At 35.2% G+C, this 13,107-nt stretch overlaps 1 protein-coding gene across 1 annotated transcript; it reads left to right on the top strand.

Annotated features, from left to right (window-relative positions):
* Positions 1-4,260: 4,260 nt before the first annotated feature.
* LOC125814989 (protein PECTIC ARABINOGALACTAN SYNTHESIS-RELATED) lies at positions 4,261-12,103 on the top strand. Its single transcript, XM_049494418.1, has 11 exons — positions 4,261-4,762; positions 5,622-5,672; positions 5,773-5,863; positions 8,237-8,313; positions 8,520-8,608; positions 8,852-8,971; positions 10,186-10,302; positions 10,385-10,528; positions 10,619-10,742; positions 10,838-11,029; positions 11,337-12,103. The coding sequence occupies exons 1-11, from the start codon at positions 4,442-4,444 to the stop codon at positions 11,694-11,696; spliced, it is 1,686 nt and encodes a 561-aa protein (XP_049350375.1). The 5' UTR covers positions 4,261-4,441; the 3' UTR covers positions 11,697-12,103.
* Positions 12,104-13,107: the final 1,004 nt, after the last annotated feature.

Here is a 13,107-nt window from a genome sequence, read left to right as displayed (position 1 = left end):
ACCAACTATTTTCCGTCTCTTAGAAGTAGCATTTTGAATGAGGGGACTCACCGAAACTAAGGCGCAGATCAAGTCTGGAAATAGGTCATGTAAATTAGTGATAACACTTACGTAATGGAGCATGAAAATAACAACTTTGACGTTTGGATAGTTACCTAGAATAGCACCATAGGTATTTATCAGCATCGTCTAATGATAAAAAGCCATCAGAGAAATTCTGTGTTGAAACCTCATGGTCAGTCTCCTTTATGATCGTGTTGTCTGTAAAGGCCAATTCAACTTCTTTATGCACAGAAGAGTAGTTGGGGTTGATACGATCTAAGCATTATTTAGCAATGTAGTAACTCTTATTTAGCTTCAAGGAGTCCTTCCATGTTTCGATATGCTTATTAAATAGTGTTGCTTAAATCTTTGTCCTCTATTATTAAGCAGGGGTGACATAAGTACAAGAAACATGAACAATAGTACGATAACGTAACTAAAAGTGTCAATGTTGTTACCTCTTCGTCAACTAATATGATACTTCTGAAAGTCCCTTCATGCCTTGAATTCTTGTAAGGTGTTATTGAACCCTTCGAATAACTAAGACTCTAATCACAAAATCAATTGAGCCTTTTGGTATTTTGTTTATTAGGACACTCTGTTTTGCTAGTTCTGTTTCAGTCGCTATGTGGGTTGAATCTCGATGATTGCAAGTACCTGAGGAGATGAGTGCAACAATGTTATTTCTAATTTTTTTAAAAAAAATTGCCTGGAAATTGTATGAAGCCAGATGAACGAACAATCGCCGATGTAGGTATGTGAGTCAGAGTTGGGGTGAATGTGATGCATAAGTAAGATGTAAACAACGCAATTGTAAGGTTAGAAGTAACATATATATAGGAAATCTATAGTTATAAGGGCAGGGGAATGTATATACCTACGCCAAAAAATCATAGATGTTATTGTTGCCGCAAGGGGAAGGAACAAAGGGAATGATTCCATTTGGAATGTGTTTCATATTGTGTTCTTCCAGACTGTAACTTTTTAAACTACTAAGGAAATGTCATACAGAAAGAAATAACTTACAACTTGTTAAATGGCTGAGCAGATGCAAATATGTTGTGTTTGTGAGTTTTCTGCGTGCAGGGAAAACAATTAATTTGGTGGGAAAAAAAGGTAAAACGTATTAAGGCGGTATTGTGAATGAGAGGGTGTGTCGGTTGCATACCAGTGTGTAAATTGTAACTGATGTGTGTTTGATGGGGAAAAACATTACAGTTTTAGAGTTATAAATAGTGGGAAGCGGTGGGGTATGACTGTTTGAGATTGCTGGACGGAGGTGTTTCTTCATTGCGGAGGAGGTAGAAGTGGTGTCGTTCTCGAATGGATATATAAAGCAGCCGAAGAGGTATGTTCAAAGTGCATCAGGGAGAAGAGCCGGCTTTTGGGAAAGGGTGTATATAGATCGGGGTGTTGTAAGGAGGAATAGTGGCAATTTAGTATTTTAACATTTAGGTTAGGAGTTGATGCTTTTAAAGTTAGGTTAGGAGTTGATGCTTTTAAAGTAATATAGATAGATTTTTTTAAAAATTAATATTTAGCCATATTAAAAAAAATTACATTCAAATTCGTAATATTCGCTATAAACACATGGTAAAACATAATTTCAATTTTTAAATTTCAATTAAAGTGAATAATATTTTATTTTCATAGCCATACAATCACTTGTATTTACGGAAAATGGTCAAATATATTAATATGTTGTTGGAAACAGTTTAAATATACCCCTCGTTATACTTTAGATTCAAATATACTCCTCACGATATGACACAAATATACCCTTAATTTTAACAAAGTAACGTATATCAGCGTAAGAATTAAATAACTCACCAGTAATTTTAATTACCCAATTTCTCTAAGAAATTCACCAATTTAACCTATTTTCATTGTCATTTTATCCATCCCAAATTTTCATTAAAATAAGCACTCAATCACCACGAAACTCACCTAGGGATGACAATGGGGCAGTGCACAACGGGGGCGGGGTGGATTGAGTTTAACCCGTAAAATTTTTAATCCGTTCCGCCTCACCCCGCATAACATTTTTTTTTTCATTTTCAACTCTCCTTACCCGCGCTGCATAGACCTACCCCACATGAACCTGCCTGCATAATTTTTTAAATATTTTCTTTTTCTAGTTAAGTTTGATACTAAAAATAAAACGGAAAAGACTCAAAAATACCCCTAAACTATTCGAAATAGCTCACATTTACCCTTAAATTATATTCCGGCTCAAATTACTCTTCCCGTCATACTATTGGGTCATACCTACCCTTCTAATTAACATAAGTATGTTAGGTGTCACATGAACGCCACATAAGCGCCAAACATTTCCCACTTCCACGTAGACTTATAGATATACTTACAGAAGTACCATAAGTACCATAATTCGTAACAAATTAACCACAATTCATAACAAGTTAACAAATTTTAACTGATGCCCCATAAGAAAATTAAATAATTCTCCTGCATCTATTTTGCAAACTCTAGAAGACCAGCTTATTCATGATTTAATTAGACATAAAACTTAAAAAAACAAACAAATATATTTCATATTTAAATGAGGGGAAAATTAGATATTAAGGATCTTATTAGGTCTAAATTTATTTATTTTAGGCCTATCTAAATTTATTTATTTTAGGCCTAACCCATCAGTTAATTGGTTACTTAGTCTACGTGAAAGTGGGAAATGTTTGGCTCTTATGTGGCGTTCATGTGGCACTTAACATACTTTTGTTAATTAGAAGGGTAGGTATGACCCAATAGTATGTCGGGAAGGGTAATTTTGAGCCGGAATATAGTTTAAGGGTAAATGTGAGCTATTTCAGATAGTTTAGGGGTGTTTTTGAGCCTTTTCCGAAAATAAAATTCATAAAAATAAATTCAATTTTTCATTAAATTGTATTAATTTAATAGGATAATGGCTTCAATTTTTTTTAGAAGTCAATTAGCAAACATGTAAGAAAGTGTATTATTTTTTATTGAACTATTCTCATTTAATATCTTGAATATTTTAGTAGCTTTAAATAAAACAGTTATCTTAATAAATAATGTTCTATCACTCTTAAGTTTGAACCCACATAAAATCACATATACCCCCAACCCGCCTGCCCCATATTTGTTTTTAAAAAACCCACTTCAACCCGCCCCACATCCCACCCACTCGCACAACATTAAACCCGCCCCATTGTCATCCCTAAACTCATCCATATAGTGTGGGGGTCATATTTTCTCCACTTAAAAATTTCTTGCAATCATGAAATGATGTTTTTGACCTGTGAACTGATCAATTTATTTTTCATGTCCTTTCTGATGGAACTAATTTGTATCATACGGGCACTTTAATATTTAAATTAAAAGATCCTAAGGTTCAACTTGTCAACGCACACACAAACAAAATATACGACTTGAAGCAGATTTTAATTCACTAAAATATTATTGTAATCGAAATAAAATTTGTAGATTTTAATATTTAGATTTTAATTCACCGGGAATTAATTTATGTTTTTCCATTGTATGCAAAATTAAAATGATTTAGACATATTTTAACAAAAGGTAAAAATGAAATTAACAATGTGATATCTTTATTGGACTTGTTTGTTTGTATCATCGTTGGTTGTATATCTATTTCAAAGTTGAGTTCAAGAGCTTCCGCGGTTAGATGCTGATTTTAATAGAAGTATACATGTTGAGAAGATAATTATGAAAATGAGTTTGATTCAAATTTGGTCAATGTAGAAAATGGGTGAGTTTCATAAAGAAATTGTGTATTTAAAATTGGGGTGAGTTATTTAATTTAAGGTGACATGTGTTAGTTTGTTAAAAAAAAAAAGGAATATATTTGAACTAAAATTATAAAAGGAGATGTATTTAAACTATTTTCAATAGTTTATTTAACTAATAGTTTAAGTGTTTAAGAATATATTCGACCTTCTTTTTCATTTAATTAATTTTTTATTACACTTCATAAAATTTATTCTCAAACAATTTTTATTGAATAGATTCATAATATTTCATTTAATTAGATGGATTAAAAACTAAATTGAGTATAATATTATGTACTTCTTAATTTTGTTTTGGTATCGGAATTATTGAATGAAATGCTCATATTCTTTTTTGAGGTGGATAAAAAAAAACAACACTCATATTAAAGGGTTAGACTCTCACATTTGAAAATATGAGGGGCTCTAAGTAAAATATTTACCCGTCAAAATGTACTATATTTTCTAATAAGGTAAGTCAAGAGATCACCGATCTGGAAACTCAGCACTCTTTCACACACTGACTGAATATAGCCGTTGCCGGAGCCGAAATTCTAGAAAATTCTGAGTTACTCCGTCAACGTTAACTACACGCCGGAGTCCGGCGAAGCAAACTGGCGTTCAGTCCGAAGCGAGCAATGGCGGAGCTACGCCACTCAAGCTCGATCGGAAACCGAGTTACAGCGTCACCTAGGAAGCGAGACGACGTCACCGCTTCCTCATCTCCTTTGGTTCCTGACAGTGCTCCTAACGTTGATGATGACGATGATGATTATCGTGGCCGGTATCCTCGAGATCGGTTTCGTTCATTCTTCTCTTCGCATCTTCAACCTCTTTTCCCTTTCTTCTTCCCTGATGAATCGAGGTCTCACCCTCACAAGTTCAAGATCTCGCTATTTCTGCTTGTTGTTCTCATACTTTCACTAGTCGTCCTGATTTCCTCCGTCGTACATCGTTTGGTAAGCCTTCATTTTATTGATCTCAAAACACACACATACACATTTGTATGTATCACATCTCAATTTGCTCACTGGAAGCTCTTTTTTTTTTCTTTTTTCTAGTTTGGATATTTCTAGTTTATCAAAAGATTTTGCGGTTCTAATTAGTTTGAAGCTGGTATCAACTAGTTGAGATTATTAAGGCTTATATGTTTCTGTTATGCTCTCATAAGGTTCGGGTAGGAAAAAGTGTGGGATTTGGGGAAGGTGTATTTTAAGAGAACATGTGATTTGCCTTGAATGACAAAATTATTTGCCATTGCTGGAATGAATGAATCTGATTGGTCAATTTGAAGCAACTAGAAGTAATTTAGGAAGTGCTTTTGATAACTTTTGGTCAAGTCAGGACTTTAACTTCCATATAATGTTTACTAGAGAAGATGTGCATCGACTAGAGATAAATACAAGAAGTCCTTTTGATGATTATTGATCAAGATAAGATTTTAACTCCGTAATATGTTTACTAGAATAGAAATGCATGCTTTCGGCCGCTAGTGTAATTAAGTAATGCCATGTAATTTGGTAAATGCATGCCAATCCTTTAGAGTTGTTCTTATATGAATACTAACATGTCATATAGCTTAAGTTTGCTTTAACATATCTCTGATATCAATCAAATTGTGGGCTGTGTAAGCATCTTTATTCCTCGACTTTCTTCATATAAAAGATTTCATTTGTGGCTGTTATTGTTTTGTGTGCTGTAGCCTTTTGATTTGGTTTAACAAACTATTATTGAAAGAATGTTTGATGTATTTCCCTATCTGATGTTCTTTGACTCAATTTCAGCGATAAAACACTGTTTACACTTTTTTCTCTGTAGAATGCTCCATATTTGTGCAAAAAGGATGGTATAACTCTTCAGTGTCCACCGGTATGTTCTTGAAAAACTACCCTTTTGTCTGCTACTGCATCATATTACATAATCACTACCATCAATGTAGTCAAACGTCCAATCTGTCTAATTTTATTAGGTTAAAGAACCTTCTTCCTTGTGGGAGAATCCTTATTCATCAACAACCTCATGGAAGCCTTGTGCGGAGCGACGTGAGGGACTGAAATCAGGTATTCTTATGCTCCTTGAAATTATATCTATACATTTGTCTTGTCATGCCTTCTGGTGGGGCAATTTGGTTCATATACTCCTTCAAGTTTATGAGTTTAGAGAATTTACCTCCTCCTCTCCCCTCTTCCTCAAGGTAACCGTGCAAAGAGAAACGAGAAAAATATATTTCAGTATTACACTTAAGCCGGATGCCTTCGATCAATCCTATGTTTTTCTTTTTTCCCCACGATAGTGATATTCCTTAGCTACTTCTTTTCTCGGCTAATGGAAAAAATGTTTCTGCTTGGCGCCATACATCTCCAAATAGTAAATGTGCTGCTGAGCTCAGACTGTGGCACTTAGGTGCTAGGGGCATTGCTTTCGGTGCAATCCATATCTCTTCCCCCTGCTTTGCCTGCCTGCTGCTCTGCTCCCCCTTCGAATGGATTGTATCCGTTGCCCCTCTAATAGAAGCTGAAAAGTGACTTTTATAGATGCAAATATAAAACAATGTATTGGATGAACCACGTGACAGATCGAAGCCTGACATTTAAGGGAGTGCAGGGTAGAGTGGCAGGCATTCTTGGTGTTTGAACAGAAATGTCATCTTATTACTGAAATGATAAAAAAACAAGGCAGGCAACCTTAACAACTTTGTTCAGAAATATTAAGTTGTATCATCCTATGCAATTGAAGAATGTTGTTGTTAGTAGTTGAATTTAAGTTGCAAATTTATCTTTGTTGTTGATAATTTGATTTATTAGGTCACTTGGATTAGACTCTTGAACGATTCTTCTTCTAATGCTCATGGAGTGATTTAGGAACTTATCAAACTGTAAGAGTAGAAATAAGTAAAAGATCCTCCAATATTTAGGGATTTGATAGAGAGCTAAGTGTTAAAATATTGGTTGGTATAATTGTGAGTGATATGTGCATAGGTCAAGCATTCCTCTTTTGGTTGGTAAGTGAGGTTTCAAATACGAGTGTTAACTTCCTGTTGAAAAGAGGGGGACTTATAATAACGCTTTGATAGATCCTTCCCCTTAAAACGCACATGGACTCGAATGCTTATAATGCAATATCCCTCTCTGCAAAGGAGAAAAGTAGAGGGGCAGGCCCATTATCACCAAGTTTCGTACCATGCAGCTACTAGCATTCGGAGATTTCTCGGTTATCAAAAGAAATGTATCCCTCCCTCGGAGTCCCCCCAATGCTGGATCTCGAATTCCTTAGTTACAAATTTTTTTTGCCTTCAAACAATAGTTACTCCTCTGTCCCCTTCCTTCCATCGTAATTAATGGTCCAATATCTTAGAATTTCTATCCAATGGTCTCCTTATGTCATGCCCTTATCAGCATTAGCTTTTTCACAAACCATTCTGTGCTCAAATCTGAATATTGCACAACATGCAGAATCCTTCTTGTTTTACTGCAGTCAGAGGTGAGCTTTTCATTTTCCCTTTCACATTGATGAAATGGGAAATTCTCTAGCATCACTTTCTGAAAGGTATTCTAGCACTGCTCTTGCAAATTTGTTATATTGTTTCAACCTTATCAGAGCTTCCTGTTGTTCTGGTATTCGGGTTTTTGATCCCCTTTGAGGAGCATAAGTGCAGTAATTGTGCATGACAGCTTCTTTAGTCTATCTTTGTTCATTAATGTTCAGGAGCCTAGGTTGGGCAACATTCTACAGTCCCCTGTAACAACTAACAACTAACACAGAAAGCCCAAATTGAAGAGACCATGTAATTATCTTGTGTTCTTGGCTAATTATCTGTTATAGCTATAATGATTATCTTTTAAGCATTTGTCGTCTATCGTTTTGATAAGTAAGCATTTAATATCTTTCTAAAGGCTTCCATTAATATTTTTTGGTATTTTGATTCCTCTTATTTATTTATGTAAATTTTTAAGATTTTGAAGTTATCGGTGTTTTCTTTGATATAAGTAATCTATACCGGTTTCTTGCAATGTTGTTCTTAGATCTTTACATTCTGGAGCCTGGAAATGTTAGTTGTTTTCCCACCTAAACTTTTTTATGAATTACATCTATCTAGAATAGAGTAAATTAGAAGGTCACCCTTGATACAGAGCTGTGGAACTCTGTGAATAGGTTTTGGTATATGTCATTGAGAAGTGGGAAAACCGAGCTGGTTTTCCCATTCATGAAACTTGTATCATTACTTAAGAAGTGGAGAAAATGGTGTAACAGGTTTCTGCCTGATACTCCCTTGTTTGCCAAAAGTTATTCATCAAACCTCTTTGGGTTAGATGTATCATTGACAGCTACAAACCTCTTGAGCTTGTTGGAATCTTCATCCAAATGGAATAGTTGATCTCTTAACCGTTTACTTCCTATTTTGCAAAATAGTGATATATCTTGGTGCTTTGCAGATATTCCTCCTGAGAACGCCACAAACGGTTATATATTCATACATGCTGAGGGTGGCTTAAACCAGCAAAGGATCGCTGTATGTTTCATGTCATATGCTATGCTTTTGTCTTCCATCTCTTTATATTTGTGTCGGTAACTTTTAGTTATTTCTTATTTTGCATGTCAGTTAATGAATGAAAACTATCTATTGTATTTCCTTAATTGTCTGCATATCTATGAATTCTGTTATGTGTTTTCAAAAGATTTTTTTACCACTTTAATTAGTCATGCATTTCCTTGCAGATATGCAATGCTGTTGCAGTGGCCAAAATTATGAATGCCACCCTTATTTTGCCAGTATTAAAGCAAGACCAGATATGGAAAGACCAAACGTAAGGGAAACTTGACTGAAGCAGCTGTTCTTTGCTCATAAGGATGGATGTTAATTTTTAATGTTGCACTGTAATGAGATTTTAGTCAAACTGCATAGAAACTAAAATTGAGGTTTTTGGTTATTGGATCAGTTTCTTGTTGGAAAAAAAACATTCCAGATTAAATATCATTGTGTTGTGAGAGTTTTCCAAAAGGTTGGTAAGACTTTGATTATTCTTGATACGAGTTAACTGTGTTGACAGGAAATTGGAGGACATATTTGACGTAGATCATTTTATTAACTACCTGAAGGATGATGTGCGAATTGTTCGCGATATCCCAGAGTGGTTTACTGACAAAGCTGAGCTGTTCTCAAGCATAAGGTATGGTCCCCTAGCTTTTTTAGCATTTTACATTTGCATGCTAGTTTCATTTTCATGTAGCAGTTCTAAGTATAGTTTTCTTAAATAGTTTTAAGTATAATTCCCTGACAAGATTAATCAACACAGTGCTCTACAAATCCAAGTTAACATCGTAAAAAAAAAAACCAGTCGCCCTTGTCGTCGTGTCGTTGTAATGTTACATTGACTTAGGAGGAGTACTGAATATGGATTTGGATCTGATAGTGGTGCGTTCAGTTTCTAGCAATTTTGTGTTTTTTGAAGGATCCTTTCCATATAAACACTTGTACTTTTTGAAAACTCGTTTAGGTTTAGCCATTTGCATGTCAAGACTGACGGGGGGGTAAGTGAAGAGTTAGCGTAACAAGGTAAACATCAACATTGATTTATTGGTAGTATGTATTGGGTGTGAGCTGAAGCATGTGGCTCCGTAATATATATCCTTGGGAAAATGCCTTGTCAATTTGTGTATATATATGCATATATACACACACACACACACCATCTCTCCATGAAAATTCAAAATGGTAATTACTCCCAGCACAAAATTCTCTAATCCCCATACCACCACAGCTACAGGATTTGTGCAAGATTTCTAGAATTATCTCAGTTACACGGAAGTCTTAAGAGATAGTGATGAGGATAATAACCAAAATGGACTTGGTATTCTCGTAAATAGACCTTGTTGACACCATAAATCGCACAAGAGCTCTAGAGTTGAACCACAGCTTTGGGGTTCCATGCTCCTAATTTGGTATCGATTGGACACACTTGAAGACAGTATTGGGCGTTGGCAAGTTGGAGAGTAAACTTTTTTGTTTGAGTTAAAATCAACTTGGACAAGTAGTCCACTATTTCTTTTTCTGATTATATTGAATGTGAAGAATAAAAATAGGTGGATATTTCAAGGTACTCAGACAAGCAAAAGGAAATAAAAGAGCTACTGCTTGTCTCATGTATACTTTCGATGTAAAGATACAACGATGTTTGAATAGATGGTTGGTTGGGCTTGACAGGAGATTGTGAATAGCCAGCATAAGTACAATAATGAAGTGATTTATGGATAAATTAAATCTCACAAGAACTCCAATTAAGGGGTAGTTGCTGAACGTGAGCACATAGTTACTATTTCCATTTACAACAGTGTGTTACGTTTTGCATTTGAGTTTCTAAAGCTTGTACTATATGCTTGCCAGGCGTACAGTCAAGAACATTCCCAAGTACGCTTCAGCAGAGTTCTATATAGATAATGTTTTGCCACGGGTCAAGGAGAAGAAGATAATGTCACTAAAACCTTTTGTCGATCGACTTGGGTAACTAGATTTTCATGCTCCTTTAAGTTGCCTGATTTTTTAAACTGGCATTGACCTGATAGACTACCCGCATATCATTCAGGTATGATAATGTTCCTCCAGAGATAAACAAGCTGAGGTGCAGGGTCAACTATCATGCTCTGAAGTTTCTTCCCGAGATTGAGCAGATGGCTGATCAACTTGTTTCAAGGATGAGAAACCGCACTGGTAGTTCAAATCCTTTCATGTGAGTTATTATGCTTGTAACTGCTGTTAAACATGCTGTTTCGCTTCTTCTGATCTATGATGGAACTTAAAATATTTTGTCAAAAACTAGGGCTCTTCATTTGAGATTTGAGAAAGGAATGGTGGGTCTATCATTCTGTGATTTTGTTGGATCAAGGTCAGAGAAAGATCTCATGGCTGCATACAGAAAGAAAGAATGGCCTCGGCGGTTTAAGGTTATCTAGATTATGATCACTATTCATATAAAGCTGACAGCGACGATTTCATATTTGATATATTTATCTGGTTTTGCTGTTTGTTTCGCTGGCAGGATGGTTCCCATTTGTGGGCATTGGCGCTGCAAAAGCGTAAGGAAGGACGATGCCCTCTTGAGCCTGGTGAAGTAGCCGTGCTGCTTCGGGCCATGGGTTATCCTAAAGAAACTCAAATATATGTTGCTTCTGGACAGGTCTATGGTGGACAAAACCGCATGGCACCGCTGAGGAACATGTTCCCAAATCTGGTAAGCTAATTGCCCAAACTTCTGATCAAGGGGAAGGGACCTTTATCTATATTTTGTTCAGGTTCTATTTTCTTGTAGCTGATCTTATTGCCTACTACTCTGGTCATCTTTAAAAAACAAACATGGGGGGAATGATTTTGTGTAAGAGACCCTTGAAAAATTCTGGAATTTTTTCACTGCTGTCATTTTGTTTTGTTTAGTATCAATATCCTGTAGATATGTTTTACCCAGCATATTTTAATATACCTACTGAAACGTTTGTGTTTTTTATTCTTCATTAATATTATATTTTGGGATATGTAAATAGGTTACAAAAGAGGAACTAGCTACAAAACCAGAATTGGATGGCTTCAGAAAGCATGTGACAAGCTTGGCAGCCCTCGACTTCCTAGTCTGTTTGAAGTCTGATGTATTTGTGATGACACACGGAGGAAACTTCGCCAAACTGATAATAGGACATCGTAGGTACATGGGTCATCGTCTAAAATCCATTAAGCCAGACAAGGGTCTGATGTCCAAATCCCTAGGAGATCCATATATGGGGTGGGCTTCCTTTGTGGAAGACGTTGTCATAACCCATCAGACCAGAACTGGTTTACCTGAAGAAACGTTTCCAAATAATGATCTTTGGGAGAATCCTTTAACAAATTGCATGTGTAAAGCCTGAATTAGCAAATCTTTATTGTGAAGATAAGCCCTTTAAGTAGTGCATCTTTCTTGAGTTGTGCACAGGGAATCGCGAAACTTTCGCTGTTAACAGAGCTAAAATTACGAGGCAATTTACACATGGGGATCCCAGAATGGATAGAATGTTGTAGTCCCTGAAGAGTATTAACACAAGAGTTCAGCAACTGGCAAGTAAGAGTGGGCTCTCTCTAGCTGCGGCCCTGTATTGCTACATCTGTGTTTATGATCTACTTTCGTTGGGCGCAGACACCAATACAGTTTTGTATTCTGGAATATCAATTTATTCTCAATTGTTTCATGATATAATGTATATTATTTGCAGTAATAGAAAAAAGCTTCTTTCATTTCATTTGAACACAGATCATATCTCATGGGCAATTTGGTGCATCGCAAGATACACAAATGTCTTCAAGTCAACTGCTTCACGTTTTAATTCTTGTGCTGTTGATATATAGATTAAATTTCCAATCTTTGAATGATTGTAATATCCAGTATATGTACTTGTCATTCAAAACACAGTCAAAACAGAAATAAGAAAAAAACAGAAAAATTTATTATCCATTTACTTAAAAGAGTGTTTTCTTGTTCCTAGAAAACTCCAAGCGTGTTGAAATGGTTTTTTCTTATTTGATGGACATGAATTTCTATTAACAAGTAGAGAGTCGTGACATACAGATGCATAAATTAGGTTTCTGCATTATTTGAAAAAGATATTGTAAGAGGTGATGGTGAATTACTTTTGTTTGAATTTATTTAATTCTTTGTTAGAGTTGCCATTTTGGACGATAATAATCAAATTTAGCAAATTTCACATTATAGCAGGGAAGTTGGATATTTTTTAGAAGGAATAAAATGCCTATCCCAAATGGGTGGCTGTGTTATCATTGTCAAACTATTTAGATAACTACTACAATCCTAATAATGTAATCGTCCTTTTCTCTTTATTTAAATAAATTTGTACTCAGTCCTGAGGTTCACAATCCATATTGGCATAACTTGGGAAAGATATCATTTAATGGTATGGTTTTCCTTTTAAATGAATTGATTATTAACTTTTGTCTTATAAAGGGGTTGATTTTTATTTTTTACCCCTTAAAATTAAACTTATGTTTAGCCGGACATATGTTCTCTTTAAAGGTTCGGGTATAACTTGTGAGATATTATGATGTGAAAATATAAACTTATGCTCTGTGAAAAATTATTTTATCTCAAGAGACAAAATTTAAAGATGAACAAAAAATAGAGGCAAAAGTGTGAATGACCCAAGAGGTACTTTAAGAAGAGGGTTTAAATTAGGGAAACTTATGGAAATTTCAACTAATTTATGAGCTAATTACTTAGATACACTTTAGTTTGCAATATTATGAATCTTGTCAAATTTTGGTGTGTCT

The sequence above is a fragment of the Solanum verrucosum genome, unplaced genomic scaffold, assembly GCF_900185275.1.
Source record: "Solanum verrucosum unplaced genomic scaffold, falcon-dt-bn FXZP01000085.1, whole genome shotgun sequence".
Classification (NCBI taxonomy): Eukaryota; Viridiplantae; Streptophyta; class Magnoliopsida; order Solanales; family Solanaceae; genus Solanum; species Solanum verrucosum.
This window is presented reverse-complemented; position numbering and strand designations above follow the sequence as displayed.